Raw genomic sequence first — 23,995 nt, 5'->3', positions numbered from 1 at the left:
CCTCCACATCTTTACTCTAATGGGGTAGCCAGAGATACAGCGTGGAAACAGTCCATTCAGCCCAACAAGTCCATGCCGACCAACGATCACCCGTAAATTAGTTCAGTTTTTTCCAAGTTTGCCACACTACACATTCGGGGCAAGTTATAGAAGCCAATTAACCTACAAACTTGCATGTTTTTGGAATATGGAAACCGGAGCACCCAGAGAAAACCCACTTGGTGTGTCTGACCCGATGAGTTACTCCAGCATTTTGTGTCTATATGCAGATAAATGCCATCGCTGCGAGATCTCCGTTATATGGAGACACGTGTTGTAGCAAAACTAACTTTTATTTTAGAATATGACCTTTTTGTATTTAATGACATATAGCATGGAAATGCCCTTCAGCCCACAGAGTCCCCGCCGACCATCGATCACACGCCAACCGTCAGTCACAGGGAGAACATCCAAACTCCATGCAGACAACACTTGTAGTCAGGATCAAACCCAGGTCCCTGGCGCTGTAAGGCAGCAAATCTACCACTGGGCCACCACGCCGCCCTTGAACTGCACATAAAACTCCAAGCGTGACTGAACCAAAGTTCGGTCTTCTGTAGCGTGCTTTCTCAAGGGTGGTTAAAGATGGGCAAGAAATACAAGCCTTGGCGGTGGAACCTCATCAATAACGAGGTAAACCCGCACCCAAGCCTTGCAAAATAGTTTAGTGGTGGGTCTGCACTGCGTGCGGATGGTGTGTCTCAGAGTAAGGATGGGAAGCCCTTTGCTACTCATTGAGATGCCGCAACCAAGGGGGATTGCTGTATCGACTCACAGTGTCGCCACAGCCCCGACACTTCTCTCGCTTGGACATCATCCGCTGCTCGATGTCCATGGCGACTTGATCCGTCAGACAAACTTCTCGCCGGCACAGCGCGCATTTCCCACCGTTCATCCTGTAATTTATCGTGTGGCATTCCTGGCAAAATCTGGAAGGAAAAGTTGAGCGAGAAACAGGGTCAAGGTGCAAGCAAATGCCTCGGAAGGAACTGTAGATATTGGTTTTACACAGAAGATAGACACAAGCTGGAGTAACTCAGCAAGTCAGGCAGCATCTCTGGAGAAAAGGAATAGGTGATGTTTCAGGTTGAGACCCTTCTCCAAACCAACCGAAATGTCACCTATTCCTTTTCTCCAGAGATGCTGCCCGACCCGTTGAGTTACTCCAGCTTTTTGTGTCTATATGCAGATAAATGCCTTCGCTGCAAGATCTGTGTAATATGGAAACACGTGTGTTTATAGCAAAACTAATATTTATTTAAGAACTTGGCCAAGAGGGACCCTTTGGGTCCCATTCCCCCTATGCAATATTCCACCACTCACCCATAGCCCCTAACTGCACATGCGCAGCTCATTCCCCCTCATCCCCCAGCACTCCCACCTCCTGCTGTTCACCCTCCGTCTACTTTCCCCTCTCCTTATCCCCTCCCCCACTCCTCTCCTCCCCATCCCACTCCCCCACTAAAAATAATGTTTCAATAACATTAAACAACAATCCTCACCCTCACCTCCTCGGGTTAGTGGTGAAATATTGCGTTGGGGAATGGGTTGCGTTGAGGGACCAGGCCTCCCGAGTGACTGGTGAGTGGTGGAAACGGTTACATTGGGGGAATGGGTGAGTGGTGGATTATTGCAATGGGGGAAAGGGGCCCAGCAGTTCCTACTTGGTCTAGTGTAACAATAAAACACTCTTTGCTCTTGACTCGACTCGGGATCCCTTCGATGGTGGGGAGGTCACCACCTTTTTTTTAAACCACTAATAGTTTTATTCAAGTATTTACAATCCTATTTATAATACGAAATTATTCAAAACAAACCCACCACCACAATACAAGTAAAACAAAACAAGTTAAACCATTATTTCCTCTTTATTAAGGATGCATTCCACCCCCCACCCCCCCCCCCCCCCCCCCCCCCCCCCCCGGTGCCCCCAATGGCTCCTGAAATCCCCTAGGGTGCCCGTGGACAGCGCGTAGTCCCTCTCTAAAACCAACCAGGTGCGGACCTAAACCCGGAAAAGGGGCACACAGCCGGCTCGGGCACGGGGAGGTCACTAACTGTGATGGACCAGACAGTGTCCACCACTCTCTGAGCCTCCGTCATTTGATCTTTGATATAAGCGGGAACTTATAACTGACCGGGGTGGAGGACAAGCCGGACGCCGGTAAGGCAGAAGTGAAACCAAAGTGAGAGAGTTCCAGCCTGTTTCCACTGTGCAGAGAGGGAATCCCCAGCCTGGGATCCTCCCCTGGGAATGCCCCTGCCCACGGCCTGATGGTGGCCAAAACTGTGCGTATTAATTGATTGAATTGTACTTTATTATGCATTATCTACGTGTATTGCAACCTGATCACAATGGATCTGGTGCACTCCAATGCTGAGAACTGCATTCTGCACTCTGTATCTTCCCATTTGCTTTATCCATTGATCTGAGTTTCACTTGACTGTATTTACAGTATGTTTAGTACATCTGATCTGTTTAGACAGCATGCAAAACAAAGACATTCACTATACCTCAATAAATGTGACAATAATAAACCTAAACCATGTCCTTAATCCTTTATGTTATTGTCATAGAGTGATAAAACACAAAAGAAAGCCATTCGTAGGAGCAAAGAGATCTTTCAGCAGTTGTACAGAGTCTTAGTGAGACCACACCTGGAGTATTGTGTGCAGTTTTGGTCCCCTCGTTTGAGGAAGAACATTCTTGGTATTGAGGGAGTGCAGCGTAGGTTTACAAGGTTAATTCCAGGGATGGCGGGACTGTCATATGCTGAGAGAATGGAGCAGCTGGGCTTGTACACTCTGGAGTTTAGAAGGATGAGAGGATATCTCATTGAAACGAATAAGATTGGTAAAGGCTTGGACACGCTAGAGGCAGGAAACATGTTCCTGATGTTGTGGGAGTCCAGAACCAGGGGCCACAGTTTAAGAATAAGGAGTAAGCCATTTAGAACGGAGACGAGGAAACACTTTTTCTCTCGGAGAGTGGTGATTCTGTGGAATTCTCTGCCTCAGAGAGCGGTGGAGGCAGGTTCTCTGGATACTTTCAAGAGAGAGCTAGATAGGGCTCTTAAAAATAGCGGAGTCCGGGGATATGGGTAGAAGGCAGGAACGGGGTACTGATTGGGATGATCAGCCATGATCAGATTGAACGGCGGTGCTGGCTCGAAGGGCCAATTGGCCTACTCCTGCACCTATTGTCTATTGTCTATTGTCAATTGTCATTGATGTACGTTTACAGTGATGTCCAGTTGGTTTGCCCTCCTGCTCTTCAGATTCACGCAAGTTTACAAACCTGCACCTAAAATTGAACCTTATGTCTTAAGAAAGGTCCCGGCCCATAATGTCACACATTATGCTGCCTAACCCACTGAGTTACTCCAACACTTTATGTCTATCCTTGGTATTAAACAGAATCAAGGGATATGGGGAAATATCAGGAACGGAGTACTGATTTTGGACGATCAGCAATGATCATATTACTATATGATCTATTATTTACATATACAGCATATAACTAACTAACTAATTAACTATATATACGCAATAAACTTAATTAACGATAAAGGTTTAATGTATTATACTAACATGACTAACTATATAGTAGGAAGGATGGGGGAGGTTAGACAGATATTCTAAATACTAATTATGAATTAACTAACATACAGGCTAATGAAAAGTATGATTAATGACGAGGTACTTTAACCCACAATAACTCTTATTTTATTTTAAATCTTCTAGCTTTTCTTCTATTTTATTTTTAATTTTTTAGCTATTAATCGACCTGACATGATAATTTTGGTTATAAGTGGAGGAAACCGACTAACGTTGGATGATACTTTACTAGCGGGGGCAAAGCCCAGTGCATAATTCCATCGACGGAGGTCAATTTAAAATTAATCTTAGCCACCATAGGTGGCTTTTTTGTAAGATATCGCTTTTTTGATAACTTACACTCACTTTTTTTGTTTATTCACTATTATGAGTTGTATGATTTAACAATCTTTATGAACACTTCATTTTATGTTTTTCTCTTTCCCTTAATTATGTTTAATAGTGCCAGGAGATGTAAAACTAGTGCAGAAATTATGAATTGCAACCCTGGACTCGGGATTTCGAGGTACTTGGCTGCATCACATGAATCATACATTCTGGTAATAATAGCCAATGCAAGATAATAGTCGAATAAACACCGGAGGTCTCACTTTCTGTAGTTGGAACATTAGAGGTGCGAATGAGCCAATTAAGAGGGGTAAAATTCTGGCCCAATTAAAATCATTAAACATGGATATTGCTTTCCTACAAGAAACGCATTTGAAACAACAAACTCAGATCAGATTAAGGGCAAACTGGATAGGTCAAACCTACTACTACACATTCACTTCTAAAGCAAGAGGCACGGCCATTATAATTCGGAAACGTATACCTTTTAAATTAAAGAAGTCCATATCTGATAAAGAGGGAAGATACGTTATTGTCACGGGAGAAATTTATAATACACCATTAACTATGATAAATATTTATGCGCCTAATTTTGATAACCCCCAATTTTTTAAGAAAATAGTAGATATAATTGCAGAGCATAATTATCCAAATATAATAATGGGGGGAGATTTTAATTGTGTTATAGACCCATATTTATATAAATCAATAAAGGTAGGGAAGCGTCTTGTTAAAACTAAGACCTGTGAATTTTTAAATAAATATAAAAAATAATAACATAACTGATGTTTGGAGAATAGCAAACCCAACTGGAAGGGAAGATTCGTTTTACTCATCGGCTCATAAAACTTATTCAGGAATTGACTATTTCTTATTGGATACAAAATTAATCCCGTATACGACTAAACCATCATACCATAATAGTATTATTTCCGATCTTTCACCACTGACTTTTATACTTAAAATCGAGGGAATGCCGGTTATAAAACCTTTTTGGAGATTCAACGCACAAATATTAAATAACCCGCAAGGTTATGAGTATATAAAAGAACAAACAAAAAATTTTTTCGAGATAAATGAGACGCCGGGTATTTCTGTATCGCTATTATGGGAAACCTTTAAGGCATACATTCGCGGAGCTATAATCTCTTATCAAAGTTTTAAAAATAAAGAAAATAAAAGAGAACTTCAGAGGATAGAACAGGAAATAAAATCACTAGAACTGGACAATGCAAGTGACCCAACCATAGACAAACATAATAAGATAACCTTATTGAAATATAAAATCAATAGAATATTATCGGCAAGAGTAATAAGACTATTCCAAATTACAAAACAGGCACACTTCGAATTTGGGGATAAGCCACATAAATTATTAGCGAGGCAACTGAAGCAACAAGAAAAGGAAAATACTATCACTAAAATGAAATCTGATAAGGGTGAGCTTCTAACACTACCAATGGATATTAATAAAAGGTTTGCCCAATTTTATCATAATTTATACACAACTAAAATAAATACTGATGATAGTAAAATTACAATTTTTTTAGATGATTGCAACCTCCCTAAATTGGATAGTTTAGAACAAAAGGAATTAGGAGCACGGATTACTAGTGAAGAAATAAAACAAATAATAAACTCATTGAAAAATGGGAAGACCCCAGAACCAGATGGTTTTAGTAATGAATTTTATAAATGATTTCAGGAGTCAATTGTACCAAGATTACTCAACTTATACACGCCGGCTTATACCGAAAATAAACTACCAGAAACTTTAGCAGAATCAACAATAACGCTTATACCAAAAAAAGATAAAGATTTAGATGAACCGGGTTCTTACAGAGCTATATCACTTCTAAATATGGATCAAAAAATCTTAGCAAAGGTTCTAGCAAGAAGACTGAATAATTATATTAACAAATTGGTAAACCCGGATCAAACGGGATTTATACCCAAAAGACAATCATTTAATAACTTGAGAAGGCTTTTCAATATAATGTACTCTCACAAAGAGTGAAGATATTGAATATATTTCAGTCATTACGCTGGATGCAGAGAAGGCATTTGATCAGGTAGAATGGCAGTATTTATATAAGGTACTCCAAAAATTTAATACAGGAGATAATTTTATTAGATGGGTTAAACTACTTTATGATAAACCTGCGGCAAGAATATTAACTAATAATATGTTATCTCCAAAATTCTATTTATCAAGGGGTAATAGGCAGGGTTGTGTCTTATCACCATTGCTATTTGCCCTTATGATCGAACCGCTGGCTGAAAGGATTAGAAATCATCCGAATATTCACGGATATAATACTAAGGACTCAAAGAATAAAATTTCATTATATGCTGATAATATTCTTTTATATATTACTAATAAACAAACGAGTATCCCCACCTTGTTAACACTAATTGAGGAATTTGGTTCTTTTTCAGGATATAGAATAAATTGGAATAAAAGCAAAATTATGTCTTTAAAACCACAGGATGCGAGACACTTATTAAAATTCCCTTTCAAAATTGCAACAGAAAAATTCAAGTATTTGGGTATTCAAATTACGAGAAGACACAAATCATTATTTAGTGCCAATTTTATGCCACTATTAAATAAACTGATGTTATGATTAAATTTTGGAAAACGCTCCCGCTTTCATTGATAGGTAGAATTAACGCTATAAAAATGACTTTCTTACCACAATTAATATATTTGTTTCCAGCGATCCCAATATATATTCCAAAATATTTTTTCAAAAAACTAGATTCTAATATCACAGATTTTATATGGGATTATAGAGCACACAGAATTCAATGAAAGCATTTGTGCAAACCTAAAGAAGTTGGGGGTTCATCATTATCTAACTTTACGTATTACTACTGGGCAGTGCATATTAAGAACATAATGTACTGGTTGGATAGTTCCACTCACCAGTCGGAGTGGATAAGAATGGAGAAAGAGGAGTGTTTCCCGTACGATATAGGAACAATCTTGTTCTCACCGATAAAATTGAATAGTATAATATATAAGAAGAACCCAATTATTCACAATACAATAAGAATTTGGAAACAAATAAAATTATCCTTGAAATTAAATAATCTATCAGTACTAACCCCAATATTGAACAATCCTGCATTCAAACCATCTCTTATCGACAAAACATATAAACAATGGGATAGACTGGGGATTAGGAAAGTAGGAGATATGTATGAATTGGGCAAATTGTTATCATTTCAACAATTAAAATCAAAATTTAAACTGAATGATAATCAATATTTTAAATATATACAGATATGTGACTTTATGAAGAAATATATACATAGATTTCAAACTATATTTTTAGACCCTTTAGAAGAAGCAATGAATATTAAGGCTGATTCACAAAAACTAATATCATATTTTTATAATAATATATTAAATAGAGAATTACCCTCAACAGAGGCACTAAGAGAAGATTGGGAACATGAACTATGGTGTCGGATGGCCCTCCAGACGTCCACATCTGCACCAGGTGCAGCGAGATGGGGCTCCTACGGGACCATATTAGGATCCTGGAGCAGCAACTCGATGACCTGTCTGATCAGGGAGAGTGAGGAGGTCATAGAGGGGAGTTATAGGGAGGTGGTCACTCCAAAACCACGGGAGAGAGACATGTGGGTCACGCTAAGGAAGGGCAAGGGGCAGAGGCAGGAACGAGTGAGTACTCCAATGTCGGTACACCTTGCAAATAAGTACTCCTGTTTGAGTACGGATGGGTGTGACAGCCTACCCGGGGGTAGTGACAGCGGACGGGCCTCCAGCACAGAGACCGACCTTGTTGCTCCGAAAAGTAGGGAAAAAAAGAAGAGGGCAATAGTAATTGGGGACTCTATTGTTAGGGGGTCGGATAGGCGATTCTGTGGACGCAGTCGGGAGACCAGGATGGTGGTCTGCCTCCCTGGTGCCAAGGTCTCGGATGTGTCTCAACGCATCCAAAATATCCTGAAATCAGAGGGAGAGGAGCCTGAGGTTGTGGTACATATAGGTACCAATGACATAGGTAAAAAAAGGGAAGAGGTCCTGAAGGGAGGATTTAGGGAGTTGGGAGGAGAGTTAAGGAAAAGGACCAAAAAGGTAACAATCTCAGGATTACTGCCTGTGCCACGTGACAGTGAGAGTAGGAATGGAGCGAGGTGGAGGATAAATGCGTGGCGGAAAGACTGGTGCAGAGGGCATGGATTCAAGTTTCTGGATCATTGGGACTTCTTTTGGGGAAGGTGGGACCTGTGCAGAAAGGATGGATTGCACTTGAACCCGAGGGGGACCAATATCCTGGCGGGGAAATTTGCAAAGGCAACTGGGGAGACTTTAAACTAGAATGGTTGGGGCGAGGGACTCAAATAGAGAAAGCTAGTAGACAGAAAGGGAGGCAGGAAGCAGAAAAGGGAAGCACTCGGACACAAGAAAAAAAAAAAAAGGAAATAAACAGAGAATAAGAGACGGGGGGTTTCTTAAATGTGCATATTTTAATGCTAGGAGCATTGTAAGAAAGGTGAATGAGCTTAGAGTCTGGATAGACACCTGGAAGTATGATGTTGTGGCGATCAGTGAAACATGGTTGCAGGAGGGCTGTGATTGGAAACTAAATATTCCAGGATTTCGTTGCTTCAGGTGTGATAGAATTGGAGGGGCAAGAGGTGGAGGTGTTGCATTGCTAGTCAGGGAAGATATTACAGCAGTGCTTTGGCAGGATAGATTGGAGGGCTCATCTAGGGAGGCTATTTGGGTGGAACTGAGAAGTGGGAAAGGTGTAGCAACACTTCAAAGTTCAAAGTGCAAAGTAAACTTTATTGTCAATTCAAATAAATTGGATTGAAATTGCGTTTCCCCATACTCCAAATGTGCAAGTAATATTTATAACACAGACAGACAATATACCAATAAGATAGACAATATACATTATTTAAAATATTCACAGTGTGCCAGACTGTAGTAAAATTTTGAGGTATGTTATTAAAGTGCAATAATAAATGTCCAATATAGGGGCACTTATAGGGGTGTATTATAGACCGCCAAATGGGGAACGAGAATTGGAAGAGCAAATATGTAAGAAGATAGCAGATATTAGTAGTAAGCACAAGGTAGTGATTGTGGGAGATTTCAACTTTCCACACATAGACTGGGAAACACATTCTGTAAATGGGCTGGATGGGTTGGAGTTTGTAAAATGTGTGCAAGATAGTTTTTTGCAGCAATACATAGAGGTACCTACTAGAGGAGGGGCAGTGCTGGACCTCCTGTTAGGAAATGAGACGGGACAGGTGGCGGAGGTATGCGTTGGGGAGCACTTCGGGTCCAGTGATCACAATACCATTAGTTTCAATATAATTATGGAGAGGGTCAGAACTGGACCTAGGGTTGAGATTTTTGATTGGAGAAAGGCTAACTTTGATGAGATGCGAGATGATTTAAAAGGTGTGAACTGGGACATTTTGTTTTATGGGAAGGATGTAGAAGAAAAATGGAGGACATTTAAAGGGGAAATTTTAAGAGTACAGAATCTTTATGTTCCTGTTCGGTTGAAAGGAAACAGTAAAAATTGGAAAGAGCCCTGGTTTTCAAGGGAAATTGGACATCTTGTTCGGAAAAAGAGGGAGATCTACAATAATTATAGGCAGCATGAAGTAAATGAGGTGCTTGAGGAGTATAAGGAATGTAAAAAGAATGTTAAGAAATAAATTCGAAAAGCTAAAAGAAGATATGAGGTTGCTCGTTTGCTATGTCGCTCTTCCAGGGAGATGCTAAATGCATTTCATTGTCTCTGTACTGTACACTGACAATTAAAATTGAATCTGAATCTGAATCTGAGGTTGCTTTGGCTAGTAAGGTGAAAGTAAATCCAAAGGGTTTCTACAGCTATATTAATAGCAAAAGGATAACGAGGGATAAAATTGGTCCATTGGAGCGACAGAGTGGACAGCTATCTGCAGAGCTAAAAGAGACGGGGGAGATATTGAACAATTTTTCTTTTCTTCGGTATTCACCAAGGAGAAGGATATTGAATTATGTGAGGTAAGGGAAACTAGTTGAGTAGCTATGGATACTATGAGGTTCAAAGTAAAAGAAGTACTGACACTTTTGAAAAATATAAAAGTGGATAAGTCTCCAGGTCCTGACAGGATATTCCCTAGGACATTGAGGGAAGTTAGTGTAGAAAGAGCCGGGGCTATGACAGAAATATTTCAAATGTCATTAGAAACGGGAATAGTCCCCGAGGATTGACGTACTGCGCATGTTGTTCCATTGTTTAAAAAGGGTTCTAAGAGTAAACCTAGCAATTATAGACCTGTTAGTTTGACTTCAGTGGTGGGAAAATTAATGGAAAAGATACTTAGAGATAACATATATAAGCATCTGGATAAACGGGGTCTGATTAGGAACAGTCAACATGGATTTGTGCCTGGAAGGCCATGTTTGACTAATCTTCTTGAATTTTTTGAAGAGGTTACTAGGGAAATGGACGAGGGTAAAGCAGTGGATGTTGTCTATATGGACTTTAGTAAGGCCTTTGACAAGGTTCCTCATGGAAGGTTGGTTAAGAAGGTTCAACTGTTGGGTATAAATGCAGGAATAGCAAGATGGATTCAACAGTGGCTGAATGGGAGAAGCCAGAGGGTAATGGAGGATGGCTGTTTATCGGGTTGGAGGCAGGTGACTAGTGGGGTGCCTCAGGGATCTGTGTTGGGTCCTTTGTTGTTTGTCATGTACATCAATGATCTGGATGAAGGTGTGGTAAATTGGATTAGTAAGTATGCAGATGATACCAAGATAGGGGGTGTTGTGGATAATGAAGAGGATTTCCAAAGTCTACAGAGTGATTTAGGCCATTTGGAAAAATGGGCTGAAAGATGGCAGATGGAGTTTAATGCTGATAAATGTGAGGTGCTACACCTTGGCAGGACAAATCAAAATAGGACGTACATGGTAAATGGTAGGGAATTGAACAGAGGGATCTGGGAATAACCGTGCATAGTTCCTTGAAGGTGGAATCTCATATAGATAGGGTGGTAAAGAAAGCTTTTGGTATACTAGCCTTTATAAATCAGAGCATTGAGTATAGAAGCTGGGATGTAATGTTAAAATTGTACAAGGCATTGGTGAGACCAAATCTGGAGTATGGTGTACAATTTTGGTCGCCCAATTATAGGAAGGATGTCAACAAAATAGAGAGAGTACAGAGGAGATTTACTAGAATGTTGCCTGGGTTTCAACAACTAAGTTACAGAGATAGGTTGACTAAGTTAGGTCTTTATTATCTGGAGCGCAGAAGGTTAAGGGGGGGACTTGATAGAGGTCTTTAAAATGATGAGAGGGATAGACAGAGTTGATGTGGACAAGCTTTTCCCTTTGAGAATAGGGAAGATTCAAACAAGAGGACATGACTTCAGAATTAAGGGACAGAAGTTTAGGGGTAACATGAGGGGGAACTTCTTTACTCAGAGAGTGGTAGCGGTGTGGAATGAGCTTCCAGTGGAAGTGGTGGAGGCAGGTTCGTTGGTATCATTTAAAAATAAATTGGATAGGCATATGGATGAGAAGGGAATGGAGGGTTATGGTATGAGTGCAGGCAGGTGGGACTAAGGGAAAAAAGTTGTTCGGCACGGACTTGTAGGGCCGAGATGGCCTGTTTCCGTGCTGTAATTGTTATATGGTTATATGTTTAACTAATGATAAAGATCCCGAAAGATAGATGGGAAATCATGCTAATTGGCTCAAAGTCCACACTCTCCAAAACCCACCCGTTCACCATTTCAGTTGATGGCTCACCCATACCCACTTCCTCCCATGTCAAAAGTCTCGGCGTCATTCTGGACAGTACAGTTTCCTTTGGCCCCAACATCAGCAATATCACACGCTCTGCATACTTTCACCTCCGCAACATCTCCAGACTCCGCCCCTCCCTCTCCAAAGACAATACAAAAGTCCTCATCCACACTCTGGTCACATCCCACATCGATTACTGCAACGCCCTCCTCACTTACACCTCCAATAAACTTCTTCATCGCCTCCAATGCATTCAGAACTCTGCAGCCCGGATCATCACCTGCACCAGATCATCAGACCACATCACACCCATCCTCACTCAGCTCCACTGACTCCCTGTGCACCATCGGATTAACTACAAGATTTTGCTGCTGACCTTCAAAGCCCTACACCACCTTGCTCCCCAATACCTCTCTGACCTGCTGCTACCATACACTCCTTCCCGGTCACTTTGTTCCTCCTCAGCTGCAATTTTAACTGTCCCCACATTTAGACTCAGCACCATGGGTGCTAGAGCCTTCAGCTGCTCTGCCCCACATCTCTGGAACACTCTCCCACCTCCCATCCGTCACGTGGACACTATCGATCAATTCAAATCACAACTCAAAACACACCTGTTTAGATTAGCATACCCGACATAACTTCCACCATGTTCACCCTGATTTTAATGACTTAAAATGTTTTGTGTATTTTTTGTTTTTAATCAACTTTATTTTATTATTGATAAATGTATTGTGATTTTATGTCCTGTAAGGTGTCCTTGGGTGTCCAGAGAGGCGCCAGCAAATAAAATGCATCATCATCATCAAAAGTATCTGATGAGCACATAATTGTTCCATTAATGCAAGACATAATTTAATTCAATTTAGATGATTACATAGACTATATTATTCACAAACGAGGTTGAATAAATTCTACCCAAACGTCTCTCCCAGATGCGATAAATGTTTGTTTCAAAATGCCAATATAACACATTCATTTGTAGGATGTACAAAGTTGAATAAATTTTGGAGCGATATATTTGATATATTTACAAAGCTCTTCAAGTCAAGAATAGAACCTAATACGGAATGGATTATATTTGGAATAATAGTAGAAGATATCAATTTAAATAAGGACCAAAAAGTATTCTTTAATTATGGGTTAATAATTGGAAAGAAATTGATACTTAAATTTTGGAAAAATACAGCTATACCAACTATTAAAATGTGGATTAGGAATATGACGGACATAGCACACCTTGAAGAAATGAGACTCCGCCTAATAGATAAATATGATCAATTCTTAAGGAATTGGCCTCCTTTCATCGACTGGAATCATGTGATGCAGCAGTACCGTAAAGATTACTGATTTCAGGTCAGGTCGTGGATAGATTTACATCTCCGAACAAAGATTTGAAAATTTATTTTTTTTAAGGTTCTTTTTCTCCTATTTCTACTTTCTACTATCTATTTTTCCTCTTTTTCTTCTCTATTTTTTGTTTTTTTTTTACTTCCTTTTCAAAAACATAAAACTAGAGGTTGTACATAGAATGTATTACGTTATGACATAGTTGGCACCTAAAATTTGGTACCACTGTATTGTTTTGTACTGTATTAACTTCTAAAAAATAAACAAACAATAAAAAAGCATATGATGGCTCGACGGGCCGAATGGCCTACTCATGCCCCTATTTTCTATGTTTCAAAACCAGCATCCACATACAGTTCTTTGTTTATACCTAAACCTGTACTGTGTTTACAGTTATGCTGCTGTAAGTAAGAATTTAATTGTTCCCTTGTTCACAGACATGACAATTAACACTCTTGACTCCAACCGACACCATTTGCATCCTTCCAGCCTGAAACTCTTTACCAGATCATCCTGCTTTGTCACAGTGGCACCTCCTTTGGTGCAGAGTGAAAATGCAGCGGGTTCGAGTCCCTCCTCAGAGGCAACCGAGCGGGCCAGTATTGATGGGCCATGGGAGGGGCAGAATAGATATCCTGACCTCTCGGCAACAGAGGAGAACCGGGCTGCCATCCCCGGGGATGGGCCGATATTTACCCTCCAACCTACATCACTGAAACCAATGGTGGGATCTTTACGTGCGCTACAGCAACGGAACATCTTGCAGTCCCTTCAAGAGAGAGTTAGATTGAGCTCTGTGGGCTGAGGATCAAGGGATATGAGGAAAAAGCCGGAAAGGGGGACTGATTTTGGATGATTAGCCATGATCATATTGAATGGCGGTGCTGGCTCGAAGGGCCGAATGGACAACTCCTGCACCTATTTTCTATGTTTCCTCCCGTTTCACCCCCTCCCTCTCCGTTCCCCAACATAACTCAAAATGCAGGACTCGGCGGGTCCGGCAGCATCTCCAGAAAACCTAGATAGGTGACGCTTCTAATCTGGACCTTTCTTCAGATACCTGTCCATGTTCCCCAGAGATGCTACTTGAGCCGCTGAGTTACTCCAGCACTTTATGTCCATTATTTTTGTAAACCCAGAATCTGCAGTTCCCTACTCCGATCAGTCTGAAGAAGGCTCCCGACCCGAATCGTCACCTATCCACGTCTCCAGAGAACATGCTGCCCGATCCGCTGAGTGGCTCCAATGCTCTATTGTTTTGTAAACTAGCATCTGCGGTTCCTTGTTTGTACATGTTATTGCTCTTGTACTGACAGGTTCTACAATAGTTGGATTGGAGTAAACCAGAGAGAGAGAAGAAGCCGAGACTCACACATGCCCGCACTGGGTCCGCACGGGTCTCTCCAACACTTGCAAACACACGGGGCACTCGAAGTCCTCCGCTCCCCGCGAGACCATCTCTTCCATCTGCTCCTCGCCACCGCGGCTCGCTGTGTTACCCATCCCGGCTTCCCGGTGCAGAGGGCGGGACGCTGACTGTCGAAGTCATAAGTGAAACGAAAGTGCAAGGGTTGCAGCCTATATCAACCGAGCAGAGACGGGGAAACTCCCGGCCAATTTTCCCTGGCAGTGTCTCCACTCAACTCAAGTTCATATTGCGCCCGCACAAGCTACCCGCTGAAGCAGACCTTAGACCTGCTATAAGATCTTTGGACCTTATTGCCTGATCTGCCCTCGGAAAGTCCCACAGCAGAGAAACAAGCCCTTCCTTCCACCTCGTCCATGCTAGCGTTTATAACGGAGTCAGTTCCATTGGTAAGCGTTTGGCGCATCCTCCTTTAAACCTTGTATCCATCTCAATGTAGAACGGTTAAGGTGTTATTTAAGGTGATTAAGCTGAGAAGGGAAATATTTAATAGGAACCTGAGGGGTAACATCTTTGCATACAGGGAGGTGCGTGTATGGAACGAGCTGCCAAAGGAGATAGTTAAGACAGTTAAACCCGCCATACTGTGCGAGCTGACCCACGAGGTACCCCGAGTTAATTCATAAGTATTGTGACCAGCAGAACGGAGGAGCAAACCTCCAAAGACGTACAGGTTTGGGGGTTCCTTGACTTCTGTAAATTGCCACTAGTGTGTGGGATGCGAAAGTGGGATAAACGAGAAATTGGGTACGGGTGATCGATGGTTGGCGTGGACTCGGTGGGCCAAAGGTCCTGTTCCCATGCTGTAAATTCGAAACAATTACATAATGTGGGAGCAAATCCCTGCGGTCGAGAGCGATCAAGTGGAGTGTTTCAGTTAAAGGGAGGCCTCGCAAATAGAGGAAGAATGTAGGGGGAAAAAATACTCTGAGAGGCGAGGGGGTGGCCAATGTCCCTATGAATCCGATACATCGCCAACTTTGTGTCCTGCCTGTAGACCAGGGATTCTGTCACAATCTCCATGCGCGTCAAGAATGGCACCCGCTCTGAGAGATTTACATGGTTTGGTTATGGGGGGGGGGGTCATAGAGTGTTACAGCACGGAAACCCCCCCCTCGGTCCTTGTTCATTCCAAGCTAGGCCCTTCCTGGAGGGCTTGGGTTGCAAGAAGAAGATGGATAGGTTTGAGTTGTTTTTTCTTTGCAGTGCAGGAAGCTGAGGGATGACCTTGTCTCACATTTGGCCTCTATCCCTCTAAACCTCTCATACCCAACAGGTTTCTGCAGAGTCTACAGTACAGCAAGGCTTGTGTTCCATTCAATATTTCCGCCATCATCTCCCACTACCCTGGTGCTGGTGTCTTGAAACACAAAAGTGCTGAACTAACATCTGTGGAGAACAAGTTTTGGATCGCCACCCTGCATTTGGCTGCTGGGTTAAACATTTTAAACACTGTTGCTTATTAAAACAGACCTTCATTCAACCTTCATGAGCGGTTGGCTCAAGAGTAACTCGGGAGAGGAACTTCGTAACTCGGGAGACGAACTTGGAACATCGCAGAAATGACAAGTAAACGGCAAACCTTGTCAAACCCGTGGGAACTCGGTTAAACTCTTGATCATACACTTAAAATCCTCTACACAACCACGAGTCTTTCACTCGGGGTACCTCGTGGGTCAGCTCGCACAGTGTGACAGGGCTTTTACTGTCGCACCCCTGAAGAAACAAACAGGTACATGGATAGGATAGGTTGAGAGGCATATGGGCTAACCACAGGCAGGGCCTACATGGTGTGACTCATTTGATTCTGGAATCAAGGAACTGCGGGTGCTGGTTAATACACAAAAGGACACAAAGTGCTGGAATAACTCAGCGGGTCAGGCCGCATCTCTGGAGAACATGGATAGTTAACGTTTCTAGTCGAGAGCCAATCTAAATGTCTTTTAAACGTTCCCCTGTTATCATCCATGAACATTAAAACACAGAATAATAGACCACAGCAAAAGGCCCTTCGCCCCGAAATGTCTGTGCCAAGTTAAATGTCTTGTTTGCCTGCACAGTCTTATCCCTCTATTCCCTGAATATCTGTATCTGTATCTGGACGTACAATCACCATCACTGGTTGTTGCATACATATTTATTAGGAGGGTCATGTGCAAAGTCACAATTAAATATTAAAGTGGGGCTTAGAAGTCAGCGTCTTAATATCGATTATTTCCAGCTTGGTCTTGAAGGCCTTGACATTGGGTGCAGTGCAAATGTCATGGTGGAGATGATTCCATTCGCGAATTGTCTTTGGGTAGAGTGAATACCTATAGCAGTCTTTATTTGTTGGGATGATGTGGATTTGAAAAGCACAGATTGCCTGGTCTTTGGTTTACTGGATGAATTTATAGTTTGAAGATATTGCTTGGAATAGTTTGAAGGTTGAAGACACTCTTCTAAACTCGCAGATTAGGTCGCCCAAGTGGGACAACCCCTTAACTCTCTCTTGAAAGCGTCCAGAGAATCTGCCTCCACCGGCTTCTGAGGCAGAGAATGCCACAGACTCACAACCCTCTGTGTGAAAAAGCTTCATATCCGTTATAAATGGCTTACCCCTTATTCTTAAACTGAGGCCTGTGGTTCTGGACTCCCCCAACATTGGGAACAAGTTTCCTGCCTCTAGCATGTCCAAACCCTTAATAATATATATTTCAATAAGATTCCCTCTCATCCTTCCAAATTCATGAGTATACAAGCCCAGCCGCTCCATTCTATCAGCATATGGCAGTCCTTGTAAACCTACGCTGCACTCCCTCAATAGCAAGAATGTCCATCCTCAAATTTGGAGACCAAAACTGCACACAATACGTCAGGTGTGGTCTCACTAGGGCCCCATACAACTGCAGAAGGACCTCTTTGCTCCTATACTCTCTTTTTATGAAGGCCAACATGCCATTCACTTTCTTCACTGCCTGCTGTACCTGCATGCTTACTTTGAGTGACTGATGAACAAGGACCCCCCAGATCCCGTTGTACTTCCCCTTTTCCCTACTTGACACCATTCAGATAATAATCTGCCCTGTTTTTGCCACCAAAGTGGATAACCTCACATTTATCCACATTAAACTGCATCTGCCCACTCTCCCAACCTGTCCAAGTCATCCTGCATCCCCATAGCATCCTCCTCACAGTTCACACTGCCACCCAGCTTTGTGTCATCTGCAAATTTACTAATGTTACTTTTAATCCCTTCATCTAAATCATTAATGTATATTGTAAATAGCTGCGGTCCCAGGACTGAGCCTTGCGGTACCCCACTAGTCACTGCCTGCCATTCTGAAAGGGACCCGTTAATCCCTACTCTTTGTTTCCTGTCTGCCAACCAATTTTCTATCCATGTCAGTACCCTACCCCCAATACCATGTGCTCTAATTTTGCCCACTAATATCCTATGTGGGACCTTATAAAATGCTTTCTGAAAGTGCAGGTACACTACATCCTTTGTCCATTTCCCTATTTACATTCTAAAATTCCAGAAGATTAGTCAAGCATGATTTCCCCTCCGTAAATCCATGCTGACTCAAACCGATCCTGTTGCTGCTATCCAAGACCGATCCTGTTGCTGCTATTTTGTGTTGTGGATCTCAGACCACGGAGCAATACTCAAGTTTAGGTCTTATCAGAGACTTGTAGTTCTGTTGTTACAATAATAAATATTTATGTTCAGTAATCCCAGCATTCTGGTAGCCTTGGTGGTTGTTTGGTTGGTGTGAGGAGATCATTTCAAATCATTGCTAAGTTCCACTCCCAGGTAGGGATGATGTTTCACCTCTTCCAGGGTGGAGAGCCACATGTTTTACTTCATGGTAAACCGGATTCCTCCTGTGGGTAACTCTCATACTGAAGCACTTAAAAGAATTGAAAGACATCTGCCAATCTCCTTCCCATTTGATTAAAGCATCAAGGTCTTGTTGGAGTCTCTCCGAATCCTTGTATTCTATTATAGAGAAAACAATCACCTTGAAAGGCAGATTATTGACATATGCCAAAAATAGTGGGGGTCTCAGGACTGTACCCTGGGGAACCCCAGATTAAACTTTTGCGCTGTTTGAAGAAACACCCTCCAGCACAACCTGTTGGTGGCGGTTTGTAAGGAAAGACTCAATCCACTTTAATGCGTTGTTTCTAATTCCCATGTGGCGAAGTTTCATCAAAAGACGTCGGTGGGGCACAAAATCGAATGCCTTAATGAAGTCCATGATAATCAGGTCCACCTGGCCTTTATCATCCAAAATCTTTGCAAGGTCAACAAGAGCAGATAATTGAGTGTCACACGAACATCCCTTGCGGTAACTATGTTGCACGTCGACTAAGATGTGATATTGCTCAAAATGATTCATGATATGACGATGCAGGATATGTTCCAAAAACTTACATGAAATTGATGTCAACTAAACTAGTCTATAGTTTCCGGGGTTACTTCTATCGCCTTTCTTGTAAAGCGGAGTTACGTTAGCATCACGCCAAGCATCCGGTAAACAGCCAGAATTAAATGATTTCTGAAAAATCTGAGTAAACAAGGGAGCAATTGAGGAGGAACATTCTTTCAGGATCTTCGCAGAAATGGCGTCAGGACCCAAAGTTTTATTTGGATTCACACCTTGCAATAGCTTCTCAACACCTTGCTTGTTGATAACAATGTTTGGCCTGTCAGGAATTTCAGAGTCGGACATATCAGGAAAATTATTTGTGGCTTGTTGGTAAAAATTGAACAAAATTGGTCGTTAAAACGTCTGCCTTGTCTTTAGCAGAGCAAACGTTGGTACCATCAGTTGGAGACAATGTTAAGACACCAAACACCTCTTGCCGTTTCGACGATGAAATTCCAGAACGGTTTGGTGTTGTTACTCTCCAAACTTCAACAATGATATCACGGGTATACTCCTTCTTGGCTTTCCTAATTTTCCTGTCTGTGTGTCTGTGTGCTTTTTGAAAATGTCCCAGGCTGCTGAAGAGCTATATTTCTTGGCTTTTCTGTACAGGCGCTTCTTTTTACAATTGTCTCTCTTGATGGAATTATTTATCCAAGTTAATTTCCATCTCGAAGAAGTCATGGTATAAATTTGTCCATGACATTCTGGACAACTTAGTTAAATTCAGTCACTAGCTCATTAACAGTTTTTGACTCTGTGTACTCAGAAGTCAGCTTCTCGTCAACGTTCCTGAGCCTGTCCCCTATGTCTTCAAATTTGGCTTTCTTGTAGAGAAAAATCTTATGCTTGGCTGGCCGGACTAACTTAGGTTTCACTGATACGTTCACAATCACTGCTTCGTGGTCACTGATACCAGGAATTACCATCAAAGATGGTGAGTTTGTGAAACACAAATCAAGGATGTTGTGAAGTCTAGTCAGTTCTTTAACTTGTTGATGTAAGTTGTGATCGAGTACAATTTCCAACATTGCTTTACTAGGTCCAGCATAAGATCCACCCGGTGTGAACGTGACATTTTCCCAGTCCACGTCAGGAAAATTGAAGTCTCCCAAGAGCCACACTGAAGCTTGAAGTGGAATTTTGCTCAGGGCACGATCAAGCTGCTTCACATAGTCAGCATTGGTAGTTTGCAAGCGGTAGAAAATCCCCACGAACATAGGCGTCATCCCTTGCATGCGAATGCTGACCCACGTGCTTTCACTATCTGTCATAAGGTTGGTTTCTTCATTTGCGATGAGATTGTCTTTGTCTGCGAAGAAAACTCTGTCACTCTACTCAACAACGTACTTCGGTGACTGCCAATCACCACCCCCCCCAGCCACTTATTATTATTTATTCAAATCATATGCTATGTCACTCTTCCAGGGAGATGCTAAATGCATTTCGTTGTCTCTGTACTGTACACTGACAATGACAATTAAAATTGAATCTGAATCTGAAAACTCCCCCATGTGTATCACCGCCACATCTGTTCTTCCTGAATGCTTGGTAATTTGGTGGGAAAATGTCACCTGAGGTAATGTTGCTGTTCAGCCATGATACTGTCTCTGTTATTACATCAGGACTTTCCGTGTCAAGCAACACATGGAACTGATCATGCTTCGCTTTAACACTCTGGCAGTTTATATTAACAATATTGATGGGCTTGCATTTAGATTTCTGTTTGTTTTTTTTCTTCCTTGCGTTTGGGGCTAGAAGTAGTATGGTGAATGGTTCTTGGCTCCAAGTTGTCAAGGTCTAAAGGCTCAACACTAGATGCAGCCAACGGATCAAATGGATTTGACAATTCGATATGTTGACAGTTGCGTCTGTAGAGGACACCATCCACTTCGTCCAGGTATGAACGTGGTTCATTTGAGGGGCCATGAATGTGCCCTAGTCTGGTATGTCCCTTGTCGGTTTGTAGGCGTACCACTTGTCCTTGTACCAATGGTTTAAGCGACTTGCTGGTATTGTCATGAAAATGCTTTTGCGTGTCGTGTTTAAATCGCACTCGCTTTTGTACCGTGGTGGGAGAGCAGACACGCGGCTGCAGCTGTAGCTGGGAGACGGGCAGTGGTGGACGGGTCTGGCGAGACATTAGCCGCTGGGCGGAGGAGCCGAGAATGCTGTTCCTTGAAATGTTACGTAGGTTGAGCAGGTCCAAGTAGACGTCGGATTTTGCTAGGTAGGAGCGCTCCATGAGTTGTTTAGCGCTCCGAACAGCACGCTCGGCAATTCAAAATCATCCATAAAGTCAAAAATAAATGAGGCGAAATTTGGGAGGCTACATGTAGTACATATCAACTGTGGGATACATGATTTTGCAAAACTTCAAACACTTCATCGCTCATTTCAATACATAGAAACATAGAAAATAGGTGCAGGAGTAGGCCATTTAGCCCTTCGTGCCTGCACCGCCATTCAATATGATCATGGCTGATCATCCAACTCGGTATCTTGTACCTGCCTTCTCTCCATACCCCCTGATCCCTTTAACCACAAGGGCCACATCTAACTCCCTCTTAAATATAGTCAATGAACTGGCCTCAACTACCTTCTGTGGCAGAGAATTCCAGAGATTCACCACTCTCTGTGTGAAAAATATTTTCCTCATCTCGGTCCTAAGTGTTTTCCTCATCTCATTTCCACCTTATCCTTAAACTGTGACCACTTGTTCTGGACTTCCCCAACATCGGGAACAATCTTCCTGCATCTAGCCTGTCGAACCCCTTAAGAATTTTGTAAGTTTCTATAAGACCCCCCCCTCAATCTTCTAAATTCTAGCGAGTGCAAACCGAGTCTATCCAGTCTTTCTTCATATGAAAGTCCTGACATCCCAGGAATCAGTCTGGTGAACCTTCTCTGTACTCCCTCTGTGGCAAGACTGTCCTTCCTCAGATTAGGAGACCAAAACTGTACGCAATACTCGAAGTGTGGTCTCATCAAGACCCTGTACAACTGCAGTAGAACCTCCCTGCTCCTATACTCAACTCCCTTTTGCTATGATTGCTAACATACCATTCGCCTTCTTCACTGCCTGCTGCACCTGCATGCCTACTTTTAATGACTGGTGTACCATGACACCCAAGTCTCGTTGCATCTCCCCCTTTCCTAATCGGCCACCATTCAGATAATAATCTACTTTCCTGTTTTTGCCACCAAAGTGGATAACCTCACATTTATCCACATTTATGATACCATAAATTCCAGTCCTCACACTCAGTGGCTTGTTACTTCCACCTCACTGCCTTACTACATACTCCACACGGGTACTTGGGGGGGGTGTATGGACCAGGATTGGTGTTAATATCCCCGGATAACAGCAACACGAGCAAACTCAGATAGGTGGTACTATTCAAGTTCTTAGTGGCAAAACTGTGGTTATTACTTGTTGATGACCGGCTGACGTTCGGCTGGCGACCGGAAGGTAGCCGGTTCGAATCCCGCTTGGAGTGCATACTGTCGTTGTGTCCTTGGGGCAAGACACTTCACCCACCTTTGCCTGTGTGTAAATGTAATGTAATTATGTGAAGCACTTTGGGGTCAATGCAAGTTGACTAAAAATGTGCTATATAAATAAGATTATTATTATTATATTATTATGACATAAAAGATGAATGGAACAAGCTCACCGGCATGTCTTCAGTGATGTTCAAAGGTGAATCAAAAAAGGAGCGTCGTGATCCATATCCAAAATGGTGGGAGGATCGAGTTGTATTGCTGACGAGATGTCGAAAGGCATAAAAATCTTCTTTAGAAGGCACATATGTCAAAACGGCTAATGTAAGGTGTAATTCCCCATGGTTGATTGATGTCCAGGCCAAAGTACAGCGTAGAAAAGTTAAAAGTTCACCAATTTACACACAACGAAATACAGTACATCAAAATGACTGACGGCGAAATTCACACTACTGCGTCACAATAAAAAATGTAGAAAAATAACTCGATGACAAGTTAAAAATGCACGACCCAGCATAAGCTTGAAGCGATAAAAAATCAATTTGTAAACTCAGGACACTTGGATGGCAAAACACAATCGCTAAAAATTTGGATTCAAATTTGGACTATGTGCCTATCTGAAAGCAAAGAAAAGTGAAATCTCTACCGAAATGGATAAGATGTTGGCGATTCTGCGTCTGGTATCGGAGTTGCGGGGAATCAAAGGAAGAAAGGCGGCCGGCAGCTGTCCATGTAAACTGATCCATTCCGATTGGACATCTGCGAGCATTGGGCATTGTGACATCACACGATGGAACGAATCAAAAGGCAGAAAGGCAGCCACAGAGTTTTAATATATAACTAGACCAAGTGCAGACCCGTTGGGTCTGCTCCCCCATGCTTGCCCCTCATCCTTCAAAAAAGGTTTTGAAGGATGAGGGGCAAGCATGGGTAAATGAGACAAGCATCGAAGGGCATCTTGATCGGCTTTGCTACCTCCTCCAGAGAAAGAAACATCCAGTTTCTTTAAATGTATACATTCCCTCACTGTCCACATGGGTGCCAGGCACTTTGCCAGGTTGGAATTTCCCACCGTAGATGGTGAAACAATCTCCACATGAGGAACTGAAGCAGCGGCACAGAATGTCAGGAAATCAAAAACTCTGCTGCCGCCGGACAAAAGTCCGAAACAACAGAATTCCCCTTCAAAATCCGACACAAAGTGCTGGAGTAATTCAGTGGGTCAGGCATCATCACTGGAGAACATGGATAGGTGACGTTTTGGGTTGGGGCCCTTCTTCAGACTAATTGTGGTTTGGGGGGAGGTGGGGTGAAAGCTGGAGGAGAGGCAAGGGCAGGACAAAGCCTGGTAAGTGATGGGTGGATAATTTCCCTTAAAGTTTGAAACTAACAAACTTGTCCAAACTAACCTGTCCTTCTGCACGACACAAATTATTGGGACTGCAAATATGTTGAGATCTCTAATCTTTTGTGTTAGAAACATAACAGAACTAAATCTGACTTTAGCCATCTGCT

At 42.3% G+C, this 23,995-nt stretch overlaps 1 protein-coding gene across 1 annotated transcript in view; it reads right to left on the bottom strand.

Annotated features, from left to right (window-relative positions):
- The window catches only part of LOC129696432 (E3 ubiquitin-protein ligase RNF114), a 28,871-nt gene extending 14,097 nt beyond the window's left edge, over nt 1-14,774 (bottom strand). Inside the window, exons 1-2 of the mRNA XM_055634314.1 lie at nt 14,508-14,774; nt 815-968 (exon numbers count right to left, since the gene is read on the bottom strand). Coding sequence (XP_055490289.1) covers nt 815-968; nt 14,508-14,638 — 285 coding nt within the window. The 5' untranslated portion in view covers nt 14,639-14,774. The remainder of the gene's footprint in view (nt 1-814; nt 969-14,507) is intronic.
- Between the last annotated feature and the right edge of the window lie 9,221 nt (nt 14,775-23,995).

The sequence above is a fragment of the Leucoraja erinacea genome, chromosome 4, assembly GCF_028641065.1.
Source record: "Leucoraja erinacea ecotype New England chromosome 4, Leri_hhj_1, whole genome shotgun sequence".
Lineage (NCBI taxonomy): Eukaryota > Metazoa > Chordata > Chondrichthyes > Rajiformes > Rajidae > Leucoraja > Leucoraja erinaceus.
Note: the sequence above shows the minus strand (reverse complement) of the source record. Positions and strands in the feature narration are given on the sequence as shown.